Source organism: Felis catus, chromosome E1 (assembly GCF_018350175.1).
Source record: "Felis catus isolate Fca126 chromosome E1, F.catus_Fca126_mat1.0, whole genome shotgun sequence".
Lineage (NCBI taxonomy): Eukaryota > Metazoa > Chordata > Mammalia > Carnivora > Felidae > Felis > Felis catus.
The window spans coordinates 43,458,807-43,485,720 of record NC_058381.1 but is presented as its reverse complement, the minus strand read 5'-3'; the positions used below and the strand labels follow the sequence as shown (position 1 = coordinate 43,485,720).

Here is a 26,914-nt window from a genome sequence, read left to right as displayed (position 1 = left end):
CCCCAGGTTGGGCGTGGAGTCTACTTTAAACAATTCAAAGAAGGAGAAGAAGGAGGAGGAGGAGAGGGGGAGGGGAAGAAATGGATTTGGGCAATGAGAAGTATAAGTTGTTTTGGGAACATAGAAGAGGGGGGAAGACTTCAAGTTGGATCAGGGAAGTTACTAGAGAAATGCTGTTTGAACAGAACCTTGAATGGCTATGACGTGTCATCGGATAGACATCTTGGGAAGAATATGCTTGCAAAATAGAGTGAGTGAAAGGCAAAATGCAGGAGAAATTTCTTTGGTATCTGTAGAGTAGGAAACTAGAGCCAGATTTAGGATTTTGAAGGCCTTGGATAATATGCCAAGCTACCGTGTTATCACAGCAGTGCTCTAGGACAAACTTTAGACTGCACCAGGGTCACTTGGAGGCCTTGTCAGAACACAGGTTCCACCTCCACAGTTCCTGATTCACTCAGTCCAGAGTAGAGCTGAGAATTTGCATCTTGAGTAAGTTCCCAAGTGACTCTGATATTTGAGAACCACTCCTGGAGAATTAATCTGGTGACCGTGTGCAGTATAGATTAGAATGGGAGAGACCAGAGATGACAATGCCAGTCAGAAGACGGTGGTACCTATGTAGGTGGAAAGTGAGGGACTCAGCTGAAATCCATGGAAATAAGAGGGTCAACTATAATCAAGAGTGGGTGTTTCCAAATAAAAATCCAGTACCATGTTGTTTTTTTGTTGGCCCCACTTGCAACTGAAGCAGTTGATAAATTCATAGACCGTTTGGGCAATGTACAACCAAAAATAAATTTCTATTAATATGATAATATAATTCTGAGTTCGTTCAAAGTTAGGTATTCAGAAGGCTGTGTCAGATGCATTCCAGAAACTGTTGATTGTGATTTTAGGTAAGACTTACTTGATTGTCCTTGCAGTATATCAGTTTCAACGAGCCAATAAACTCATTTTGAAAAGTTAATTGGATGAAAACACTTCATATTCTTTTATTCACCAAATGCTTTCAAAGCAGTAGTCTCAAATTTGTTCTTTGTGGCATTTGTGAGAAAAATGACCACAAATATTTTTGTCCCCAGTATATAGATATACAGTGATTTACCTCTGTCCACACAGAAAGTGTTTGACCCAGTCTTCTTTCTTGATTGTTTGCTCATAACACAGAATACTATTGTGAGTATAAGCTTTGGGGGCACGTGTGTGGCTCAATCAGTTAAGCGTCCAATTGTTGATTTCAGCTCAGGTCGTGATCTCACGATTTGTGAGATTGAGCCCCATGTCGGGCTCTGTGCTGACAGCGTGGAGCTTGCTTGGGATTCTTTCCCTACCTCTCTCTCTGCCTCTCCCTGACTCTCACATGCCATGTGCTCTCTCTCTCTCAAAATTTAAAAAACAAAACAAAACAAAAAAAAAACTTTGAAGCTTTGGACGTCTGGTGTTGAATCTTAGCTCTGTCTCCTAGATTTCTTATGCAATTTTAGGTTTTATAGTCAGATTTGGAGTATTTAATCTCTCTAAGCTGCAATTTCTCTATCTGCCAAATAAAGGTAATCATTCAACTTACCTCATGGGGGATGAATTGTAAGAGCAAATGAGATGATGGAAAAGTTTAAAACTATCCCTGAAACATGGTAAGCAGAGAAAGTATGTTAACTTGTTATCATCGTCTTCCTGTTGGAGAATTTATTAGATTATGTTTTTGGAATCAATTCAGCTTCAGTTTTTGTTTTTGGCACTGACCTATTGGGTGAATATGATTCTTCTATTAGGGTCAGCTATATGTTTGTGAACCTTGAAAGTGGCCAGGCTATTGAATAGCATCGATTGTGTTCTCTATTGTGTTCTACAATGGTGTGAATGTTACAGGCTGTGCTCCAAGGGAATTTTATAATTAGTAGTGAGTCCCCAAACAATCGCCCCCACCCCCACCCCGCCCTCGCCGCTTCACAGTCTTGCAGGCTTAGAGACTAAGAAAGCCTAGCTAAGTTTCAGAGGCCTTATTTGCCCATAAGAGTTGACCCTGGATTGGTCTCAGGCTTCCAGCCTGGACAGCTCTTGCAGTGAAAGTTGACTTCCCTGGTCATCAGGTAGAATCTCCATTTGAGCTGTCAATTCTGAGTAACAACCTTTAAGAACCCAACTAAACCTTTGGGTTGCTGACCTCTCCCTAACATGCTATGGTATCCCTTGTACACGATCCAAATGTTGTAGCTGTACTTTGCCTTAAGGGGAATTGTATTGTCTATAAGGGACATGGGCCAGTTTCTGCCAATAAACTGTCCAAGCGCATTCTCTCCCTCCCCCTCCCCCTCTCTCCAAAGCATTGTTCATTGTATCTGGTGGGATTTTGTTTCCGGGGAGTAGACACTGGCCTTGTCTCTAATATGAAGTATCAGCTATAGTCCATGGTCTCGATTCCAGAACTCACACTGACCTCTACCTAATGCCTTACTGTCTAGTCATCTGATTTTGAACATTGTTGTTTCCATAGTTTTAACTTCCTGTGTCATTATTCCTTAGTTCCTATCTCTTAAGATGATAGCGTTTTTGAACCACACAGTTGTTAACTTCATGTGTATTTTTTCACACATAGTTATGATTAAAAACTGAAGTGTGAGATGAGAAAACTTCTAGGAAAATGCTTTTATTTTCTGCTTTTATAAATAAAAAGAATGTCTAGTTATTGGGTGCTATCATTGTATACAGCTAGTTTTAGAACAAGGAAAATTCTGAATTGATCTTGTTAACTTTATTGATTTTTTAAATGTTTATTTTTGAGAGAGTAAGCAGGGGAGAGGCAGAGAGAGGGGGACAGAGGATCTGAAGTGTGCTCTGGTGCTTACAGCAGAGACCCCGGTATGGGGCTTGAACTCATGAACCATGAGATCATGACCTAAGCTGAAGTCAGACGCTTAACTGACTGAGCCATCCAGGCGCCCTCTTTTTTTTTTTTTTTTCCAATCCTTATTCACTTTATTTCAGAAAGTGGTAAAATAGCTGTGGAATACAGACCCTGTGAAGAGATCACAGATGCCAGTACTGAAGACGAGCTAAAGGATTTAATTCAAGTATGTGGAGATTAAAGTTCAGGGGTGACATAGCCACTGTAGCCATAATGTAAAGCAACCAGCAGAATTTGGAAGACTTTAGTATTAGCTCTATCATCCTTTGGGAAATGTGAAACTCAGAAACTGCTTTTGACTGCAGGGGATTTCTGGGGCTTTTCCTGAAGTCCTGACCCTTGGCTCTGACCCCTTATTTGAAATTTGGAGAGCAAATTTCATCAGAGCACTCCCACAGTTGTGGACATAGGAGAGGACACAAGCCTTTTAGAGCTCCCCTCAAACAGAATCTCAAGGATTTGGGAATAGAGTCACTATGGCCTTAAATGTGATTATACTACAGCGTTTGAAACCATTATGCCATTCAAATAGGATGTGTCAACCAGATGTCGGCTTCTCATATATATCTTGCATGAATATCTTGCTGAAGAACTTTTCTGTAAATCACTCACATGGATGCCCTGAATTAGGGATTAAGTTGCCAAAATAATTTTTTTTTTTTTAATATATGAAATTCATTGTCAAATTGGTTTCCATACAACACCCAGTGCTCATCCCAAAAAGTGTCCTCCTCAATACCCATCACCCCCCCCTCCCACCCCCCATCAACCCTCAGTTTGTTCTCAGTTTTTGACAGTCTCTTATACTTTGACTCTCTCCCACTCTAACCTCTTTTTTTTTTTTTTCCTTCCCCTCCCCCATGGGTTTCTGTTAAGTTTCTCAGGATCCACATAAGAGTGAAACCATATAGTATCTGTCTTTCTCTGTATGGCTTATTTCACTTAGCATCACACTCTCCAGTTCCATCCACGTTGCTACAAAAGGCCATATTTCATTTTTTCTCATTGTCACGTAGTATTCCATTGTGTATATAAACCACAATTTCTGTATCCATTCATCAGTTGATGGACATTTAGGCTCTTTCCATAATTTGGCTATTGTTGAGAGTGCTGCTATAAACATTGGGGTACAAGTGGCCCTGTGCATCAGTACTCCTGTATCCCTTGGATAAATTCCTAGCAGTGCTATTGCTGGGTCATAGGGTAGGTCTATTTTTAATTTTCTGAGGAACCTCCACACTGCTTTCCAGAGCGGCTGCCCCAATTTGCATTCCCACCAACAGTGCAAGAGGGTTCCCGTTTCTCCACATCCTCTCCAGCATCTATAGTCTCCTGATTTGTTCATTTTGGCCACTCTGACTGGTGTGAGGTGATATCTGAGTGTGGTTTTGATTTGTATTTCCCTGATAAGGAGCGACGTTGAACATCTTTTCATGTGCCTGTTGGCCATCCGGATGTCTTCTTTAGAGAAGTGTCTATTCATGTTTTCTACCCATTTCTTCACTGGGTTATTTGTTTTTCAGGTGTGGAGTTTGGTGAGCTCTTTATAGATTTTGGATACTAGCCCTTTGTCCGATATGTCATTTGCAAATATCTTTTCCCATTCCGTTGGTTGCCTTTTAGTTTTGTTGGTTGTTTCCTTTGCTGTGCAGAAGCTTTTTATCTTCATAAGGTCCCAGTAATTCACGTTTGCTTTTAATTCCCTTGCCTTTGGGGATGTGTCGAGTAAGAGATTGCTACGGCTGAGGTCAGAGAGGTCTTTTCCTGCTTTCTCCTCTAAGGTTTTGATGGTTTCCTGTCTCACATTCAGGTCCTTTACCCATTTTGAGTTTATTTTTGTGAATGTTGTGAGAAAGTGGTCTAGTTTCAACCTTCTGCATGTTGCTGTCCAGTTCTCCCAGCACCATTTGTTAAAGAGACTGTCTTTTTTCCATTGGATGTTCTTTCCTGCTTTGTGAAAGATGAGTTGGCCATACAAAGATTACAGCTTTGTAGTAGAGGCTACAGTCTGGGATTGTGATGCCTCCTGCTTTGGTCTTCTTCTTCAAAATTACTTTGGCTATTCAGGGCCTTTTGTGGTTCCATATGAATTTTAGGATTGCTTGTTCTAGTTTCGAGAAGAATGCTGGTGCAATTTGGATTGGGATTGCATTGAATGTGTAGATAGCTTTGGGTAGTATTGACATTTTGACAATATTTATTCTTCCAATCCATGAGCAGGGAATGTCTTTCCATTTCTTTAAATCTTCTTCAATTACCTTCATAAGTTTCCTATAGTTTTCAGCATACAGATCTTTTACATCTTTGGTTAGATTTATTCCTAGGTATTTTATGCTTCTTGGTGCAATTGTGAATGGGATCAGTTTCTTTATTTGTCTCTCTGTTGCTTCATTGTTAGTGTATAAGAATGCAACTGATTTCCGTACATTGATTTTGTATCCTGCAACTTTGCTGAATTCATGTATCGGTTCTAGCAGACTTTTGGTGGAGTCTATCGGATTTTCTTTTGGCTTCCAGTAGCATGATAAATAGTTCTCCATCCCCTCACTCTCAATCTAAAGGTGTCCTCAGGTCTAAAATGAGTCTCTTGTAGACAGCAAATAGATGGGTCTTGTTGTTTTATCCATTCTGATACCCTATGTCTTTTGGTTGGCGCATTTAATCCATTTACATTCAGTGTTATTATAGAAAGATACGGGTTTAGAGTCATTGTGATGTCTGTATGTTTTATGCTTGTAGCGATGTCTCTGGTACTTTGTCTCACAGGGTCCCCCTTAGGATCTCTTGTAGGGCTGGTTTAGTGGTGACAAATTCCTTCAGTTTTTGTTTGTTTGGGAAGGCCTTTATCTCTCCTTCTATTCTAAATGACAGACTTGCTGGATAAAGGATTCTCGGCTGCATATTTTTTCTGTTTAGCACATTGAAGATCTCGTCCCAATTCTTTCTGGCCTGCCAAGTTTCAAAAGAGAGATCAGTCACGAGTCTTATAGGTCTCCCTTTATATGTGAGGGCACGTTTATCCCTTGCTGCTTTCAGAATTTTCTCTTTATCCTTGTATTTTGCCAGTTTCACTATGATATGTCATGCAGAAGATCGATTCAAGTTATGTCTGACGGGAGTTCTCTGTGCCTCTTGGATTTCAATGCCTTTTTCCTTCCCCAGTTCAGGGAAGTTCTCAGCTATAATTTCTTCAAGTACCCCTTCAGCACCTTGCCCTCTCTCTTCCTCCTCTGGGATACCAATTATGCGTATTTCTTTTTGTGTATCACTTAGTTCTCTAATTTTCCCCTCATACTCCTGGATTTTTTTATCTCTCTTTCTCTCAGCTTCCTCTTTTTCCATAACTTTATCTTCTAGTTCACCTATTCTCTCCTCTGCCTCTTCAATCCAGGCTGGCGTCGTTTCCATTTTGTTTTGCATTTCGTTTAAAGCGCTTTTCAGCTCCTCGTGACTGTTCCTTAGTCCCTTGATCTCTGTAGCAAGACATTCTCTGCTCTCCTCTATACTGTTTTCAAGCCCAGCGATTAATTTTATGACTATTACTCTAAATTCAGTTTCTGTAACATTATTTAAATCCTTTTTGATCAGTTCATTAGCTGTTGTTATTTCCTGGAGATTCTTCTGAGGGGAATTCTTCCGCTTGGTCATTTTGGATAGTCCCTGGAGTGGTGAGGAGCTGCAGGGCACTTCCCCTGTGCTGTGGTGTATAAGTGGAGTTGGTGGGCGGGGCCGCAGTCCGACCTGATGTCTGCCCCCAGCCCACACTGGGGCCACAGTCAGACTGGTGTGTGCCTTCTCTTCCCCTCTCCTAGGGGCGGGATTCACTGTGGGGTGGTGTGGCCCATCTGGGCTACTTGCACACGGCCAGGCTTGTGATGCTGGGGATCTAGCGTATTAGCTGGGGTGGGTAGGCAAGGTGCATGGGGGCAGGAGGGGCAGGCTTAGCTCACTTTTCCTTAGGTGATCCACTTCAGGAGGGGCCCCTCTTCCGTGGGCCTCTCGTCTGCGCTTGGCTCCGGAGACTCCGTTCTGCTAATCCTCTGACAGTTTTCTGTTTATTTACGCAGATGTAGTTGGGATCTAAGTGATTAGGTCCCAAGTTTAAACGTCAAATCTTTCCAAAGAAATTGGAAACTGCCCAACAGCAGGAGAAGAGCTTAGACGAGGTTGAGAGTGTGGGGAAAAAGTTCCTGAGAGTGAACAAGGTCATGAAGGGCCCAAAGGGCATACGGAAAAGGCACATAAAAGAACTGAGACGTCAGAACATCCAGAGGAAACAGAACGGCCAGACGTCTGTGGAGAACATGGCCAAGGAAAGAAGGCTCAGGGAGCCATCGCCAGGGGAGCTTCACGTGGCGCACAGGCCCAGCAAATTAGTGGGAAGCTCCTTCAATACAGAGCCTTCGTTCATAGATGAGCAAAGGCAGAGGTCCATTCTTTCATGAAGCAATACTCTTTGGGCAGGCCTTCTGCCACCCCCGCTCCCAAGGAAAGAAGGCTCAGGAGACCATCGCCAGGGGAGCTTCACTTGGCGCACAGGCCCAGCAAATTAGTGGGAAGCTCCTTCAAGACAGAGCCTTCATCCGTAGATGAGCAGAAGGCAGCGGTCTCTTCTTTCATGAAGCAATACTTTTTGGATAGGCCTTATGCGACCCGCGCTCCCAAGGAAAGAAGGCTCAGGAGACCGTCGCCAGAAGAGCTTCACGTGGCGCACAGGCCCAGCAAACTAGTGGGAAGCTCCTTCAATACAGAGACTTCGTTCATAGATGAGCAGAAGGCAGCGGTCTCCTTTCATGAAGCAATACTCTTTGGACAGGATTCTGCCACCCACGCTCCCAAGAAAAGAAGGCTCAGGAGACCATCGCCAGGGGAGTTTCATGTGGCGCATAGGCCAGCAAATAAGTGGGAAGCTCCTTCAATACAGAGCCTTCGTTCGTAGATGAACACAAGGCAGTGGTCTCTTCTTCATGAAGCAATACTCTTTTGACAGGCCTTCTGCCACCCCCGCTCCCAAGGAAAGAAGGCTCAGGAGACCATCGCCACGGGAGCTTCACGTGGCGCACAGGCCCAGCAAATTAGTGGGAAGCTCCTTCAAGACAGAGCCTTCATTCATAGATGAGCACAAATCAGCGGTCCATTCTTTCATGAAGCAATACTTTTTGGATAGGCCTTCTGCCACATGTGCTCCCAAGGAAAGAAGGCTCAGGAGACCATCGCCAGGGGAGCTTCACGTGGCGCATAGTCCCAGCAAATTAGTGGGAAGCTCCTTCATTACAGAGCCTTCGTTCATAGATGAGCACAAGGCAGCGGTCTCTTCTTTCATGAAGCAATACTTTTTGGATAGGCTTTCTTCCACCCGCGCTCCCAAGAAAAGAAGGCTCAGGAGACCATCCCCAGGGGAGCTTCACGTGGCGCACAGGCCCAGCAAATTAGTGGGAAGCTCCTTCAATACTGGGTCTTCGTTCATAGATGAGCACAAGTTAGCGGTCCATTCTTTCATGAAGCAATACTTTTTGGATAGGCCTTCTGCCACACCCGCTCCCAAGGAAAGAAGGCTCAGGAGACCATCCCCAGGGGAGCTTCACGTGGCGCACAGGCCCAGCAAATTAGTGGGAAGCTCCTTCAATACAGAGCCTTCTGAGCACAAGGCAGCGGTCCATTCTTTCATGAAGCAATACTTTTTGCGCAGGCCTTCTGCCACCCCCGCTCCAGGAAAGAAGACTCCGGAGACCATCGCCAGGGGAGCTTCACGTGGCGCACAGGCCCAGCAAACTAGTGGGAAGCTCCTTCAATACCGAGCCTTCGTTCGTAGATGAGCAGAAGGCAGCGGTCTCTTCTTTCATGAAGCAATACTTTTTGGATAGACCTTCTGCCACACCCGCTCCCAAGGAAAGAAGGGTCATGAGACAATCCCCAGGGGAGCGTCACGTGGTGCATAGGCCCAGCAAATTAGTGGGAAGCTCCTTCAATACAGAGCCTTCGTTCGTAGATGAGCACGAGGCAGCGGTCTCTTCTTTCATGAAGCAATACTTTTTGGACAGGCCTTCTGCCACCCCCGCTCCCAAGAAAAGAAGGCTCAGGAGACCATCGCCAAGGGAGCTTCACGTGGCGCATAGGCCAGCAAATTAGTGGGAAGCTCCTTCAATACAGAGCCTTCATAGATGAGCACAAGACAGCGGTCTCTTCTTTCATGAAGCAATACTTTTTGGACAGGCCTTCTGCCACCCCCGCTGCCAAGAAAAGAAGGCTCAGGAGACCATCGCCAGGGGAGTTTCATGTGGCGCATAGGCCAGCAAATTAGTGGGAAGCTCCTTCAAGACAGAGCCTTCGATCGTAGATGAGCACAAGGCAGTGGTCTCTTCTTTCATGAAGCAATACTCTTTGGACAGGTTTCTGCCACCCGCGCTCCCAAGAAAAGAAGGCTCAGGAGACCATTCCCAGGGGAGCTTCACATGGTGCACAGGCTCAGAAAATTAGTGGGAAGCTCCTTCAATACAAAGCCTTCGTTCATAGATGAGCACAAGGCAGCGGTCCATTCTTTCATGAAGCAATACTTTTTAAATAGGCCTTCTGCCACCCCCGCTCCCAAGGAAAGAAGGCTCAGGAGACCATCCCTAGGGGAGCTTCACGTGGCGCATAGGCCCAGCAAATTAGTGGGAAGCTCCTTCAATACAGAGCCTTCGTTCATAGATGAGCACAAGGCAGCGGTCCATTCTTTCATGAAGCAATACTCTTTGGACAGGCCTTCTGCCACCCACACTCCCAAGGAAAGAAGGCTCAGGAGACCATCCCCAGTGGAGCTTCACGTGGCGCATAGGCCAGCAAATTAGTGGGAAGCTCCTTCAATACAGAGCCTTCGTTCATAGATGAGCACAAGGCAGTGGTCTCTTCTTTCATGAAGCAATACTCTTTGGGCAGGCCTTCTGCCACCCCCGCTCCAAAATCCCCACCTGACGTGAAAAAAAAAAATCAAAAGACTTCATATACAGCGTTTTTGTTTCAGAAGATGCAAATGCTAGAGTTAGAAATAGGAAGGCTTTCTGACCAGCCTCACAGCCCAGAAAAACACACCGCTTTCATCAAAGTCGCTCCCGTGTGGTCCACAGAACACCCAAGGCCAAACTGAATCGAAAGTCCAGAAAGGAAAGTTCACTCAGTAATAGACAGCTGCTTGCAAAGAGGCCTCCATCCTCTGCAGTCAGGAGCCTCGTAAATTCCCCTTCACGAGAGGATTTTTCATCTCCGGGAGAACTGAGTCCTCAGAAAAATCCTTTTCCAGAATTATTTGCTCCTTCAGGAACTTACAGAGAAAACACTACTGCAGAGAACACTACTGCCCAAAATGTTTCTGACGAAAATATTTCTACAGGAAACACTACTGTGCCAGAACAAACCCTCCCTGAATTCACAAACCGTAAGAATCTTTCCACTGCTAATTCTACTGTTACTGCAGACAACTCTACGCCGACCGTTAAACAAACCAATGATACACAATGGGAATACCACAATGCGGGCACTGGCTTGCCCCCAAAAGCCACAGGCTTCACTGTGTCAAAGCTCTCGTCCTCAGGTGATCTGTTTGAAATTCAGTTAAACCAGCAGCTACAGTCCCTCATCCCCAACAATGACGCGAGAAGCCTCATTTCTCATGTTATCCGGACTTTGAAAATGGACTGCTCTGAGACCCACGTGCAGCTGGCCTGTGCCAAGCTCATCTCCAGAACAGGCCTCCTGATGAAGCTTCTCAGCGAGCAGCGAGAAGTAAAGGTGTCCAAGGCAGAGTGGGATACGGACCAATGGGAAAATGCGAATTATATCAATGAGAGCACAGAAGTCCAGAGTGAACAGAGAGGGCAGGAGTCAAGGGAGGTGAGGATAAATCCCAAAATGTGGGGTCTCGACATTTAGGTGGTTTAGGAAATGGACCCAAGCACAAGGACCAGGGGCTCCTGGTCCGGGTCTTGGCCACATAATTTGGGCTAAGGCAGTGATCTGCCACTTTGCTCATTTAGGAAACAGTGCCGCTGTTCCCAGAGTAGACAAAAAGAGGACCTAACATACAAGATACATAAATTCTTGAAGAAAATGCTAATGATTAACATTACATATCACATTAGATTTGGTATATTCCTTAAGAGCCTAGAAGCGATTCATCGGAAAGAATGGGGTTTTAGAGTCGTTAAAGAATAGTTAACTTTCATCCTATCTCTGTTTCCTAAAAAAAATGTGCTTTCCCTTTTTTTTAGCTCACAAAAGTTCCAGGCTATGGCTATACCAACAAACTCATCTTGGCAATATCTGTGACTGGTAGTAGTTTGTGACGGTTTTGATCCTAGTTTTCTGTCTCATTGAGGTAAGGAGAACAATTAATTCCGATTCCCAGACTATATTCCTTCTTTATAATAGATTCAGAACCCACAAACTGAAAATCAAAGCCACTTTCCCACCTATCACGACTTGATATCCCTCTTCAGTCTGGAGGACTGAGATATGCTTTGTCCTTTTATTGCAAAGTATATTCCAGGGATTTTAAAAGGAACCCCACTGCCGGGAGACATCTGTGGATTGTAACCAAGATAACAAGCCATTAGCTTGTTCTGAGACATTAGGTCTAAGAAGGCCACAGTTGACACGATAGTAAAATTTCTTCAACTCAAAAAAAGTATGTCGATTCGATGCACTCACCAGTCATCCTCCTACTACCACTGATTTCTTTCCTCGTTGGCTAAAATGATGAGAGAGAAATAGTCTTCACCTCCACGGAGCCATCAGTCATCTTGGAAGAAAGGGCATGGCTTAGAGATAAAAGTGTCATCTTGTTGATTAATTAGATGTACCTACAGCTCTCTCCTCCACTTTGCAAGGCATTGTGTAAACAGGTTCAGTTAAAACCCTGCAGCTAAAATCCTGCATCAGGCTACTCAAAGCTTGTCATAATTACAGTTGCCTATTCCTGGAGCTTGCCTGTTTACCTTTTATTCAATTATGTATGAATTGAATACATATTCAATATATTTATTCAAATATACATCCTACTCTTGTCCTTGACTTTAAAACAGTGCTGCCGTTTAGGTTTCTGGTAGACACTTTTCTTTTCCTCCTCCCAAGAATTTTTATTAGGAATTATCTGATGACTGTGATCGGAGACAGTCAGTAAAATGTATTACGAGCTGCACACAAGTTAGGTGTTATTGAAAAGTCAAAGGACTATTAAACAAATTCCTGTCCTAGGAAAAGTTATCCTCTCACTGGGTAGAGAAGACCTAACATGCAAAGGAATGAATAAAGATTTGGAGGGAGTGGTTATTGTGATGGGTAACTGTGATCATGTTTTCCTCCAAAACAGAGTTGTTATCATAGAGCAGCAGCCAAGGAAGGTAAAGAAGGAAGCTCAAGGTAAATATTAGTCTGGCAATCGTTAAAGTAGAATTTTAGAACTAGATTTTCAAACTCATTTATTTCAATCCCCTTGTTTTACAGCCAGGAAATCACCAAAGGCAGAAAGGATACATATTTGGCCTAATGCTTTGCCTGGATCCAGCAAAGTTAGCTGCCCAGCCAAACCCGAGTTAGAATGGGGCTGGCACAGAGCACCTGCTCACTAGACCTTTAAAGAAAGATCTTGGGGGGGGGGGGCGGGGGTGGAAATGTTCAGACCCGTTCCTGCTGGCGGTGGGCATCGGGCCTGGCCACAGACCTTCTCAGAGGCTCTGGAGAAGGGATAGGGAGGGCCAAAAGTCGTGGGGTGAAGGGGCTAGTCTTCAAGCATGATGGAAGGTGGAATACATGAGTCCCTCCCATAAAGTGGGGGGGGGGGGACTTCCTTCTTCCTCCTTCTGGTTTTCGAGGCCCCGCTCTCCATTCCCTTTATCCAGACCCAATAGAATTTGAACTGGGAGAGGCCTTAGATAATCATTTATCTCTTCCTTTTATAATAATGAGATGGAGAAGGAGAAAAGGAAGATGTCTTGCCGGACGGTTGTATCACTAGTACCACTAGAACCAGAAAGAAGATGGTTCCTTTCCAGTTGGGCACGTCTCTGACTACACTGGTCTTGGGCTGTGAACTGCATTTTATGTCACAACTCAGTGCACACGTACCGTATAGACATAAGTACCTTCTAAAACAAACTTACCATACACTCTGATTCTTTCTGTTCTGTTTTTTTTAAGTTTGTTATTTATTTGGGGGGGGGGGGTGGAGCAGAGATAGAGAGAGACAGACAGACAGACAGACAGAGAGAATCCCAAGCAGGTTCTACACTATCAGCACAGAGCCAGACACAGGGCTCAATGTCACAATCTGTGAGATCATCACTTGAGGCAAAATCAAGACTTGGGCTGCTCACCTGACTGAGCCACCCAGGTACCCCCTATTCCGTTTGTATTCAAAAAGAGTATTTTGTGTTTTAGCGCTAGCCGTGCGTGTGTTTTAAGGTGATTTCACGACTCACTCCCTCATCTGCCTGCAGTGTGAAAGTCAGTGAGCTAGATAACTGCTGGTTGGACTCAGGCATTCACTCGGTGCGATTCATCTCGTAAGCTAAAGCAGCTAGGAAAATAGAAACACCTCCCCACCCGCCAGCAAATGATGCCTGGGAGGCTAAGCCTGGCGGGGACTGATGTAAAATGCTTCTGGAGAGAGTTAGGTGCTTCTGCCGTGTGGTCACCCAGTTTGTTGACTGCACAAGGGCACTTGGCCAAGGGCCAGAAGGTGAGCAGGGTGGAAATCCTGCCTATACTTCATGTCAAGTTACATACAAAGGTCTCCCAGGGACACTGTGGGGCCATTATGGACAGACACAGGAAAATTCTGAAAGCCCAGCATGTATGGAATTATTTCTGAGATCCCAGGTCTGTGTTGATTTTGCTTGCTAATAAGACTGGAGAAATACATTGTGAGAGGCATGGAAAATGGTACGAATCACTAATTGTCTGTGTGTGTGTTTCCTTCAAGGGGCTTCTTTGGATCTCTGCCGCGTAAGAGACGCTCAAAGGAAAGTGACAATCAGGTAAATCTGAGGAGGATAAAGTACCGTGGCTGGAGAAGGCAGGGGAAACAGGCCTAACATTGTCCTTTCTGTTTTCTAGGAGGGCTTTTTGTGGAGAAGGCGGCCACTTTGGCTTAGGGACATGTACAGACCTCTCAGTGTCACACGCAAGAAACACATGCAACAGACGCTACACGACAAGGATTCTTCTGATGAAGATGAGATTTTCCATATGGAACTAGGGTACGTGATTGGGGAAGATTTTCTCTAAAATGGTTGAATTGTTGAGTTGAATTGTTCCTTTCGAGAGTCAAGCCTTGGCATTCTTCTCCTTTTCCCAGGGAGGCTGGCAAAGCCACAGTAGAGAAGGCCACAGATTCCACTACTGAAGAGCTGGGGGACGAGAGTGAGACACTATGTGAGGTTGTCACAGTGTGAACACCGTCCTGCCTCAGGCCACCTACAAAGTTTACTTTCCGATACTGGCTTCTCAGCATTGCTTATAAAATACTTGTTTTTCTCCTATTGAAATGTCTAAATCCATAACCAATTCTAGCCACATGGTAAGGAACTAAAACGTAAACAGTTCGATATTTATCTACAGACAACAGGGGCCACAGGCGAGAGAAGCAGGACTGAAGCCAGGGTCCCTCGTGGTAGCCAGTATTTCCACAAGACACAGTCTGGGCCAAGTAGGGTGACTGGGCGTCTCTCCCTCATTTCCCTGATACAGTCAGTCTCTGGAAACTGGAGAACGTATCTTCAAGGGGCTTAGACTATTAAGTGAATTAACAGCTTATTCTGGTGCTCTCTCCCCTGGCTCACCAAATACCAGTTATTCACAACGCGCTTGACCCCTGCCCATAGAGGATCATCTCTTTCTGGCCCCTCCGTAAGGTCTTTGGGGTTGCCAGAATATTTGGATCGCTGAGCCTACCTCCACTGTCGGGCTGAGGCCTGTCTTTCTTCCCAAGAGCTCGAACTCAGACACAAAATGTGTAGCTGGAAGTAGGGTGTTCCTCAACCTTACAAGCTAGTAGAGAATTCCCAGTGGGTTCTTTGTTTGGTTTCTTTAAAAAAAAAAAAAAGTCCCCACCCTCAGAGAGCTAGCAGGGAGATGCTGGAGGGTTAGAGTAAAGAATGTGTGAGAGCAGTAATTACCCAGGACTGCCCTGCTCAGGCCTTTATTTCAGAAAACTTATTGGTGGGGGCACTTACTGGTCACCTGTACCACACTAGCCTCTGCTGACCCCACTGAGGGTCGGATGCGTGCGGCTGGGCTCTCTCCAGTTCAGCCCAGCACCACACCGACCACTGCTTTCCTACCCAGCTCGGATCAGGGCTGCGCGATTCCAAGAGATAATGCAGCACAACGTGCAGAAGACGCAAACATCCCTCCACTTCTGCAGAGGAGGGTGTTAACCAGTCACATTTGGGATGTTGGGAGGAGTCGGGGTGCCTGGGTGGCTCCGTCCCTTGAGCATCCAACTTTGGCTCAGGTCATGACCTCATGGTGTGGGAGTTTGAGCCCTGCATTGGGCTCTCTGCTGTCAGCACAGAGCCCACTTCAGATCCTCTGTCCCTCCCCCCAGCTCACACACTGTCTCTCAAAAATAGATAAACATTAAAAATAATGAAGTCATCTATACTTTCTGAGTAAATGAATGACAGATTTTAGAAAAAGGACGTCAGAGTCAAAATACAGTAGTGAATCAAAGAAATCCTGAATGAACAAGGTTTGATAATCTCTTTTTTTAATGTCTGTTTATTTTGAAAGAGAGCAAGGGGGGAGGGGCAGAGAGAGAGGGAAAGAGCCCCAAGCGGGCTCCGTGCTCAGTGTGGAACCCGATGCGAGGGACTCGATCTTACGACCGTGAGATCACAGCCTGAGCTGAAATCAAGAGTCGGATGCTTAACCGACTGAGCCACCCAGGCGCCCCTGACAATCTCTTTAGATGCCCCCAAAAAAATGCTGGTGGCTTAGCGATAGGTGATGGAATATGGCACCAACCGCTCGCTGGCCACCAACAGAGTCCCCCGAGGGGACAGTAGGACTGGGGCACAGCCCAGCAGGTTTGGCAGGGTTGGTAGGAACGGTTCCAAGCGGAGTGATTGGCCCATCAGTGCCTCTTCGGCTCTATTAGTTTGCTGCTGCTGGGCAAGGACACCTGTTCTCCTGGTGCCTGCTCCCCTTCCCCCAGCGTTTTAGTGAGAATGGCCACCAAGTGTCTGTCTCTGTGTGGTGACTTCAGTGAGCCAACAAATAACTGTGTTGAAAGCACGAGACTAGAGAGTAACAGTAATTGGAAGCAGCAGCAGCAGCTAGGTCACTATTTGCTTACTTGGTGTCAAGGCCTGGGTTGGGCGTGTTGCAGTCTTAATTTCGCCCAACAGTCTGTGAAAACATACTTTATTATCCCCATCTGGCAGATAAGGGGACAGGGCTTAAAGGATGTAGGTGACCTGTTCAGGTGCCCAAAGCCGCAATTCCAAAACTGCCAGGTAGGGGTTTAATCCAGGCCTGTTAACTCCAAAGCCTGCTGACGGTTATACTGCCCTGCTGCAGGGTGCAGGGGTGCAGAGACGTCTAAGCCATGGTTACCATCAAAGAATCAATAATTAGAACGATGAGGATGGTGGCAGCTACTGTTTGTTGAGCACCTGCTTTGAGCCAGGCGCAGTACCAGGCCCTGTAGTCACTCTTAGGTCACAAGGGCAGAAACTCCTCATGCCAGCTCAAACTCCTTAATGAGCTGGGTGGAGCGGGGGCTGGTGGTGACTTTTTGAATAAGAGAGGTGGACACAGAGACAGAGCTGACGAGAAACCAAGAAGACCCATCTGTGCATAGTTGGGCTTCCCGAAGCGTGGGCCGGGATTCCAGGCAACTCCATTCTCCTATTTTGGAATATTTCCATTAGCGCAAATGTGGTTCATAAAGTGAAGCTTAGAAAAATGTTGTTTCTATAACACTACCTCAAATTTGCACAATACTTATCAGTCTCAAATGCTACCCTGCCATATTTCTTTTAATTTTTTTAATGTTTATTTTTGAGAGAAAGGGAGAGAGAGCATGCGGGCAGAGAGAGAGGGAGACGCAGAATGTGAAGCAGGCTCCAGGCTCTCAGCTGTCAGCACAGAGCCCGATGCGGGGCTCGAACCCATGAACCACGAGATTATGACCCTCTCTGCCACTCCTCCACTCGCACTCTATGTCTCTGTCTCTTGCTCTCTCCAAAATAAACATTTAAAAAAATTTTTTTAAAACAACAACAAGCATTTATTCCTCAAAAACCATCGTTTTAAATGTTTATTTTGAAGAGAGAAGAAGAGAGAGAGTACAAGCAGGGGAGGGGCAGAGAGGGAGACATAGGATCTGAAGCAGGCTCCAGGCTCTGAGCTGTCAGCACAGAGCCCAATGCGCGGCCCGAAGCCATGAATGGTGAGACCATGACCTGAGCCAAAGTCAGACGCTCAACCAACTGAGCCACCCAGGCGCCCCATTCCTCAAAAGGGACGGGGGGAGTGGTGGCCTTTGCATGGTGGAGGGAGGCCTGGGCCCCAAGTGATTCTGGGAAAAGGGCACGCTCTGGTGGTGCGGAGCCCATCCCTGGGGAGCTAATAAAGGTGGCGTAAATAAAGGGTGGGACGTAGGCGGGGGAGGGGCGCGCAGTTGCTAACAGTGCGCGCGCGCATCACGGAGCTGCCATAATGGTTTGGCTCCCGCTCAGTTCCCAGCGCCAGTACCTGACTCGCCTGGGTCACTGCGCCCCGGAGCCTCCGCAAGTCATGTCCCGGCTGCGCCTGTTGGCCCCACTGCTTGTCCTTATGTGGCAACCGTTGTGGCTGCTGGTCCAGGCAGCTCAGCCTCCGGAGTGGGCCCTGGACCCTGCCCAGCTGACCTCCGACCCCCTGGAGGCGGCTGAGCCCTGGTCTTCGCGCTCCTCTGATCCCCCACCCGAATCGCCCCAGGCACTTACACCCCCAGCCGAGCTGGGGGGCTTTAATTACCTGGGGTCCTCTGCTCCAGCCCAGATGTTGGCCCTGCCTAAGGAGTTGACGGAGACTTTGGTTCCATTCCTGGACACGGATTCCGTTGGAGAACTACCCCCAGGGCCAGATGAGGATCTGAATGACCAGCTAACCCAGCATCAAAGGCTCCCAGAGGTGGTTCCAATGCCAGGTTGGGATTATTTAATGTTTCCCAAGGTTACAGGTAAGCCTTTAGATGTGGAACTTACCACAACTCCAGGGCCTGATAAAGGTGTTGAGTCTTCTATAGCCCAGCAAGAGGCCCCACCTCAGCCTCTTGAACATACTGAGGAAGCAGAACTGTCTCTAACCCAGCAAGAGACCTCGGGTAAGCCTCCAGAGGAGGTTGAGCCTTCAAGTGAGCAGGAGACCCCAGGTCAGCCTTCCGAGCCTCCTGGGGTGATTGATCCTTCTCTAAGGCAGCAGGAGACCCCAGCTCAGCCTTCCGTGCCTCCTGAGGAAGCTAAGCCTTCTCTAAGCAAACAGGAACCCCCAGCTCAGCTTGCAGACCCTTTTGGAGAAGCTGAACTTTCTCCAACCCAGGAGGAGGTCTCAGCTCAGCTTGCAGAGCTCCTTAATGAGGCAGAATCTTCAACCCAGCAGGAGACTCCAGCTCAGTCTCCAGGGGAGATAGAATCTTCTGCAACCCTGCAAGAGCAACCAGCTCAGCCTCCAGAGCTGCCTTCCAGGGAGGTGGAACCTTCTCCAACCCAGCAGGAGCACCCAGCTCAACCTCCATGGCATCATAAGATGACAGTTTCACCTCCAGGTCACTACCGTGATCAACATTTAAACCTGCCCAATGTCAGTTTGAAACCTCCAGATGTGCAGCTTACCATGACTGCAGAACCCACTACAGAGGTGGGACCTTCTCCAGTTCAGCACGAGACTATAGCTCAGCCCTCAGTGCCTCTTAATGTGGAAGCTTTGGAAACCCAGCATGAAGCCCCAACTCTGCCCTCAGATTCTGCAACTGAATCTTTGCCAGTTCAACAGGAGACTCCAACGCAATCTCCAGAATCTACCACACAGGACAAACTTCCAACACAGCAGGAGACCCCAGTTCAGTATCCAGAATATCCTGGAGAAGTTGAACCTTCTACAACCCAGCAGGAGGCCCTAGCTCAGCAATCACAGGCCCCTGAGGAGGGTGAATCATCCTCAACCCAGGAGGAGGCCCCGACTCAGCTTCCAGAGGCCCAGGAAGAGGGTGAACCTTCCCCTCTCCAGGAGGAGGGCCAGGGTCAGCACCCACAGGCCTCCAAGGGGAGTGAACCACCTACAACCCAGGAGGAGTCCCCAGCTCAGCATCCACAGACCCCTGAGGAGGTTGAACCTTCTTCAACCCAGCAGGAGGCTCCAGCTCAGTATCCTCAGGCATCAGAGGAGGGTGAGCCTTTTCCAACCCAACCAGAGACCCCAACTCAGTATCCAGAGCCCCTTGAGGGGACTGAACCTTCTCCAGCCCAGTCAGAGGCCACAACTCAGCATCCAAATCCCCTTGGGGAAGTTAAACCCGCAACCTATCAGGAGGCCCCAAGTCAGCATCCACAGACCTCTGAGGAAATTAACCCTTCTGCCACTCAACAGGAGCCTTCTGGTGAGGTTGAACCTTCTCCAACCCAACAGGAGGCCCCAGCTCACTCTCCAGAGCGTCAGGTGGTAACAGTTTTTCCTCAAGGTCAGAATCAAGCTCAGCTCCTGCTGTTGCCTAATGTCACTGTTAGACCTGTGGATTCCTCAGTTACCATGACCTCAGAATCCACTAATGAGGTTGAAGCTTCTCCACTCCGAGAAGAGGCCTCAGCTCAGTCTGGAGTGTCCCCTGAGCAGTTGGAACCTTCTCCAACCCAGCAGGAGGTCCCACATCAGCATCCAGCGCCCCCTGAAAGTGTTGAATCTTCTCCAGTCCAGCATGAAGTCTCAACCCCACCCGAAGATTTTCCTGAGGAAATTGAACTTTCTCCAAGCCAGCAGGAGAGCTCAGCTCTGCCTCACGTGCCTGTTGCAAGTAGAGAACCTTCTCCAATCCAGCAAGAGGTCCCAGCTCAGCAACCAAAGCCCAATGAGGGGGTCGAGTCTTTTCCAGTTCAGTATGAGCATCCAGCTCAGCCTCCAGGGTCCTCTACAGATGTTGTAGCTCAGTCTCCAGCACAGCATGAGGTGACATTCTCACCTCCAGGTCCAGGTGAAGCTCAGCATCCAGTGTTGCCTAATATCACAGTTAAACCTGTGGATCTGAGGATTTTCATAAGTCCCCAGGCAACTAAGGAGCTTAAACATCTTCCAGTGCAGCAGGATGTCCCTGCTCAATCTCCTATTCCCCCTGAGAAAGTTGAATTTTCTCCAGCTCAGTCCAAGCGTCTTTCCCAGTCTCCAGAGTCCCCTGAAGATGAGTCTTCTCCAGGCCAACAAGAGGTCCTAGCTCAGACTCCAGACCCCCCTAAGGCTGTGGAACCTGCTTCAGGACAACAGGAGGCCCCAGCTCAGTCTGTAGTCCCCCAGCTGGCCCCAGCTGTATCTCCTGAGCCCCCTAAGGAGGTAGAACCTTCTCCCACACTGCAGGAGGCCCCAGCTCAGCCTTCAGAGCCCCCTAATGAGGCAGAGTCTCCAACCCAGCAGGTGGCCCCAGCTCAGTTTCCAGTCCTCCAGGAGTCCCCAGCTATATCCCCTGAGCCCCCTAAGGAGGTGGAACCTTCTCCCACACCTCAGGAGGCCCCAGCTCAGCCTTCAGAGCCCGGTAATGAGGCAGAATCTTTTCCAACTCAGCAGGAAGCCCCAGTTGTATCCCCTGAGCCCCCTAAGGAGGTAGAACCTTCCACACAGCAGGAGGCCCCACCTCAGCCTCCAGAGCCTCCTGAGAAGGTGGAACCATCTCCAGTCCAGCAGGAAACCCTATCTCTACCTCTCGAGCCACTTAAGGAGATAGAACCTTCTCTAACACAACACGAGGTACAAGCTCAGCCTTCAGAGGCCCCTGAGAAGGTAGAACCATATCCAATTCTGCAGCAGGCTCCAACTCAACCTCCGGAGCCCTCTAAGGAGGCAGAAACTCCTCCAGCCCAGCAGGAGGCCCCAGTTCAGCCTCCAGAGCCACCTGAGGAGGTTGTAGCACAACCTCCAGTCCATAATGAGGTGACAGTTCCACCTCTAGGACAAGAGCAAGCTCAGCATCCAAACTTGCCCAATGTTACTGTTCAGCCTGCTGACCTGGAGCTTACTGTAACTCCAGAACCTACTGTGGAGACTGAGCATTCTACAATCATGCAGCAGACTATAGCTCCTCCAGAGGACACTGAGGTGACACCTCCACATCCAGAGCAGGTCCAGGCTCAGCATCCAAATTTGACTGAAGTCAGAGTTCAGCCTTTAGACCTGGAACTGACCATAACTCCAGAACCCACTACAGAGGTTGAAACTTCAACCACGCAAGAGATCCCAGGTCACCCTTCAGAGCCACCTAAGGAGGTTGTGGTTCAGCCTCCACTGTTTCAGGAGGTGACAGTTCCAACTCCAGGTCTGGATCAAGCTCGTCATCCATTGTCACCTAATGTAACAGTTCAGCCTTGGGACCTAGAGCTTACCATAACTCCAGAACCCACTATGGAGGTTAAAGCTTCTACAGCCCTGAAGAAAACTACAGCTCCTCCAAAGGACCTTGAGGTAACATTTGCACATCTAGAGCAGGTTCAGGTTCAGCATTCAACCTTGAATAAGGCCAAAAGTCCACAGACCCCAGATCAGCCTCCAGAGCCGCCTAAGGAACTTGTAGCTCAACCTCCAGTATATCAAGAGGCAGCAGTTCCAACACCAGATCGGGATCAAGCTCAGCGTCTGTGGTTGCCGAATGTAACAGTTCAGCCTTTGGACTTGGTGCTTGCTGTAACTACAGAACCCACTACGGATGTTAAACATCCCTCAGCCCTGCAGCAGACTACCGCTCCTCCAGAGGACCTTGAGGTGACATTTCCACATTCAGAGCACATTCAGCATCCAACCTTAACTAAAGTCACAGTTAAACCTTTGGACCCAGGGCTTCCCATAACTCCAGAATCCACTACAGAGACTGAACCTTCTCTAACCATGCAAGAGACCCCAACCCAGCCTCCAGAGCCACCTAAGGAGGTTGTTCAGTATCCATCCCAACAGGAAGTGATAGTTCCCACTCCAAGTAAGGATCAAGGTCAGCAACCAACATTGCCCAGTGTCACAGCTCATCATGTGGACTTGGGGCTTACCATAACTCCAGAACCTACTACAGAGGCTGAACATTCTACACCCATGAAGGAGACTACAGCTCCTCCTCCAAAGGACCTTGAGGTGACACTAGCACATCCAGAGCAGGTTCAGAGTCAGCATCCAAACCTGACTGAAGTCACAGTTCCACCTATGGACCTGGAACTTACTGTAACTGCAGGATCCAGTGTGGAGACTGAACCTTCTCCAACCATGCGAGACACCCCAACTCAGCCTCCAGAGCCACCTAAGGAGGTTGTAGTTCAATATCCATTCCAGCAGGAAGTGACAGTTCCAACTCCAAGTAAGGATCAAGGTCAGCATCCAGCATCACCCATCATCCCATTTCGTCATGTGGAGCTTACTATAACTCCAGAACCTATTACGGAGGCTGAACATTCGACAACCCTGAAGAAGACTACAACTCCTCCCCCAAAGGACCTTGAGGTGACACTTGCACATCCAGAACAGGTTCAGAGTCAACATCGAAACCTGACTGAAGTCACGGTTCCACCTATGGACCTAGAAATTCCTGTAAGTCAGCAACCAGCGTCATTTGAGACAGGTTTTCCTCCAACAACTCAACATTCTCTGGTGCATTTTGTAAACTATACCTCCGAAAAGGCATACACCACTTTAACTTGGCAACCAGAACAGAATGCCACCACAAACCTCAAACTATGTGAGCGTTGTACCTGCAAAGATGAGACACTGTCGTGTGTTGGTCTCAGCCTACAGCAGAGGCTCCGCAGAGTGCCCGTGCCGGAGCCCGACACCTACAACGGCACCTTCACCATCTTGTAAGAATCGCCTTTACTTGTTTGTTCTCTGCCTCCTGCTTGACATGGCAGTCTCTTCCTCAATGTCGTCCTGGGCCTTCCTCATCTCCCCAACCACGTTGACTGACTTTCTCTTTTTACCTTTTCTTTGTCAACTATCCCTTATCTTCATTTTCCTTTTTACTACTGTTCGCCCTTCTCCAATCTTTTACTTGTAATTGTCCTTATTCTTTTTCCTTATCCAATCTTTAGCCCCATTATTTCATTCCTTAACCTCTACTCTCCCATTTTTGCTCCATCCTCTATAATAGGATACAACAGAGTAGTGAAGAGTAGAGATTCTGGAACTAGATTGCCTGCATTTGGGCCGAGGTCTGTCATCTAGTAGCTTTGTGACTCAGTTTCCTTTTCTGTGAAATGGAAATTATGATAGTTACCATCTCATGGGATTATTGTGAGATCTAGATGAGGTAATACATATGAAGCACTTGGATCAGTGCCTGGCAAAATATGAGTGTTAGCTGTTATTATTTTGATTCCCCAGACCTCATCTTTGACCCCCGGCCTTCCACATACAGTACTCAGTTTGGGCCCAACCCAAGAGTAAGTACTATGGGTGCCACACCAGGATGCAATCGTCTTCAGAACATGAAATGACAGGTGGGAAGAAAGGAAATGGTCATAAAAAGGGAGGTGGCATGTAACTAAGTACTAAAAGAGGTACCATGGGTGTTGGAATTCAGCAGACTCTGTAATCAGTGGAGTATGGAGGTCAGGGAGAGCTGCATGGATAAGCTAACACTTTAGCTGAGACTTAAAGAGTGGCTCTGATGTGTTAAGTAGAGAAAAAATGGGTATAAGTCTAGGCAAAGGCACGGCTGCAGGAATGATCAGGAGTCAAGAATTAGGTTTAGCAGTTAAAGATCCAATTACGAGAAACCTTGACTATCAGCTAGAGAGGTTTGAACGTTACATTCTGAGTTATAGAGAGCCATTGAAAGTTTTCAAGCATGAGATACAGACCATTGAAACAAGAGGATTATTTTCAGTTCCCCATGTAGGGCGGTCTGGAGAGGAGAGCTTGATCCAGCGAGACCAGATAGAATGTTCTAACAAAACCTGGGAGTCAAGTAACAAGGGGCCGAATCAGAGTGGCTGAAAAGAGTAGAAAGAAAAGCCTTGAGAGCACTGCAGAGGAGGAAGTGACAAAATAGACTAACTGATGACAGTCGCGGGTGGGGTGTGCACGGGAAAGAGAAAACTCAGATATTACTCTGAAACTTCTGTCCCAGATAAGGAGAATGATGGAAGTTGAGGCATCTTTTACCAGGGCACATAGAGCAACCAGAGGGCTTCAGGTTGACTGGAAATGTCCACCAGGCACATGGGCAGATGGGTATCTGTTTTGAATTTATTCCTGACTCCCCTGAAAAAAATGTGTATATAAACTGACCAGGTAAGCTGTTGCTGAGGGAAGAGGACAAAACTACAGGTAAAGGTTCAAAGTCATACGCAGAGTTAGCGGTTGAAACTGAACCTCAGGCATTTAATAGCTTCTTTTAAACATGTGTAATTCATGGATACATGAATTATCATGGATACTTTTTTTGTTTTTAATGTCACAGGTATAGAGGATAAAATGTGAAAATCCCACCCCACCCTCCCTACCACTCATAAGATAACTCCGGTCACCTTTTTGGTGTGTGTCCTTCCTTCCCATCTCTTTCCTTTGCATTTTTTCCTAATTTCCTAATGGGGGGATACTTTTTAATTCCTTGCCCAGTGATTTGTTGCTTTTCCCTATGCAATATGTCTAAGAAATCTTTCCATGTTAGTTATTCTAATTTCTAACTTCCCTTATCCTTCTAACACCTAGAGAGGTTTCAGTAGAGGGCTTCTTTACATTTGTTTGCTGATAATGGTACATTGTTTACCATTTTTTTCGTTGAATTCTTATTTTCTCATTGATTTGTGGAAGGAACCATTTTAGACACATAAGTGATTTGGGGGAAAAAAATACTTACCTCCAGAGTAATTAACAGGCGTTATCTACCCAAAGAATGGAACAAATAGGACGTTCAGGTTCTAAGGAGCTGCCTTGTTTGTGCCAGTGGCCCCCGCTAGCTCTTTATTAATTGCACCACCTGGGATGCTGATAGCTGCGGAAAGTAGAAAGTTGGCATTTACTGCATTGGAATATTCCCCACAAGGTTGCCAGTGATTCTCTTATTTATTCTGTTCATTCCTTTCCTACCTATTCAAGGATCTGAACTGTGTTTCTTCACAGAAATTTCCAAGGAAACTCTATTTCTTACATTGATGAAAATGTATGGAAGGGATACCGTTGGGCTGAGAAACTGTGAGTATATTCTCTCCAAATACGAATACAAAAAAAACAAAAACAAAAACAAAAACAAAAACAAAAAACTAACTGCATTCTAAGGTCCTTCTTGGTCCAGAACTTTGAAGTCAGTAGCTCTGAGGAAAGGTGTTTCCCCTTCCATATCCCAACTCAACCTCTACCGATTGCAATTCTGTGTTAATTTTTTATTTTAACGTTGATTTATTTTTGAAACAGAGAGAGACAGAGCATGAACGGGGGAGGGTCAGAGAGAGGGAGACACAGAATCTGAAACAGGCTCCAGGCTCTGAGCTGTCAGCACAGAGCCCGACGCAGGGCTCGAACTCACGGACCGCGAGATCAAGACCTGAGCTGAAGTCGGCCGCTTAAACCGACTGAGCCACCAGGCGCCCCATCTGTGTTTTTTTATTTTAAAAATTAAATTTGGCAGGTTCCCTTTAAAATTAGAATCAATTTCAACTTATTTTCCATTATAGAAGGAATACATGATTATAGTCTCAATATATAAAAATGAAATAACAGGGGGGCCTGGGGGGCTTATTGGGTTAAGTGTCCAACTTCGGCTCAGGTCATAATCGCAACGGTTTGTGGGTTCAAGCCCCACGTTGGGCTCTGTGTTGACAGCTCAGAGCCTGGAGCCTGCTTCGGATTCTGTCTCCCTCTCTCTCTGCCCCTCTCCTGCTCATTCATTCCCTCTCTCTCTCTGTCTCAAAAATAAATAAACATTAAAAAAAAATTTTTTTTGATGAAATAACAGATATAGTGAACACCTGCCTTATGTTCTAATCCCCCCACTGCTGGGATAGCCACTCCTCTGGATTTAGTATATATCCTTCCAGACCTTTTTCCATGCATTTGCCTACATACATATTTACAGCCAGATAGGTTTGTTGTGTGATTTTCTTATCTTTTTTTTACATAAATTGTAACATCCTACAACTCGATTCTTTTGCTTCGTGGTATGTCTTAGACTTTTTTTCTTCCAGTACATAGAGGGTTACCCCATCCATGCAAGCTGCTGCATACTATTCCATAGTATGAGTGTATTACGATTTTAATAATTCCCCTCTTGATGGATGTTTAGGCTGTGTCCAGTTTTCTTATTACATGCATTGCTGCATGGACCACCTCATACATGCATCTTTGTGTACGTGGGTGGGTATTTTCTGTAGAATAGATCCCTGGAAATGGAATTGTTGGGATGAAGACGATGCCGATGTATACAATTTTAATTGCCCTCAAAAAAGTTGTGCCAATTTACACACCAATCCATACACCATGACAGCATTCATTTCCTCCTACCCTCCCACTCTTGGATATTCTCCATTTCTTGGCTGATCTGGTGGGTGAATAAAATGGGTCCCTTCTGAATTTGAATTTTTCTGATTACTTATACATTTAAATATCTCTGTAGGTAATTCCTGGGCATTTGTGTTTCTTGTCTGAATTTTCTGTCCTTTGCCAATTTTTTTTGTTATCTTTTTTTTAAAATTGATTTGTAGAAAAAAGTCAGTGTAGACACAAGTAATTTTGGAAACAATATTATACTCAAAGTAATTGAGTGGCATTTTTCATGACAGATTGTGTGTCATATCATTAGTCAACTTG

At 46.4% G+C, this 26,914-nt stretch overlaps 2 protein-coding genes across 40 annotated transcripts in view; both read left to right on the top strand.

Moving 5' to 3' along the window:
- LOC105260083 (RAD52 motif-containing protein 1-like) overlaps positions 1–14,424 on the top strand; it is a 345,360-nt gene extending 330,936 nt beyond the window's left edge. For 25 of the 39 annotated variants that reach the window (XM_045044315.1, XM_045044311.1, XM_045044309.1 and 22 more), the window contains 3 exons: positions 13,866–13,920; positions 14,000–14,142; positions 14,241–14,424. In XM_045044315.1, the coding sequence (XP_044900250.1) occupies positions 13,866–13,920; positions 14,000–14,142; positions 14,241–14,337 (295 nt within the window). In that variant the 3' untranslated portion in view covers positions 14,338–14,424. Of the gene's footprint in view, positions 1–856; positions 900–1,553; positions 1,638–2,988; positions 3,075–6,955; positions 7,140–11,154; positions 11,262–12,254; positions 12,305–13,865; positions 13,922–13,999; positions 14,143–14,240 lie in introns of those variants that run through there. The other 14 variants (XR_006589391.1, XR_006589390.1, XR_006589386.1 and 11 more) reach the window with 10 other exon arrangements.
- A 2,915-nt stretch (positions 14,425–17,339) lies between these two features.
- LOC105259662 (leucine-rich repeat-containing protein 37A3-like) overlaps positions 17,340–26,914 on the top strand; it is a 65,116-nt gene continuing 55,541 nt past the window's right edge. Inside the window, 1 exon segment of the mRNA XM_045044342.1 lies at positions 17,340–22,531. Within this exon segment, the coding sequence (XP_044900277.1) occupies positions 17,609–22,531 (4,923 nt within the window). The 5' untranslated portion in view covers positions 17,340–17,608.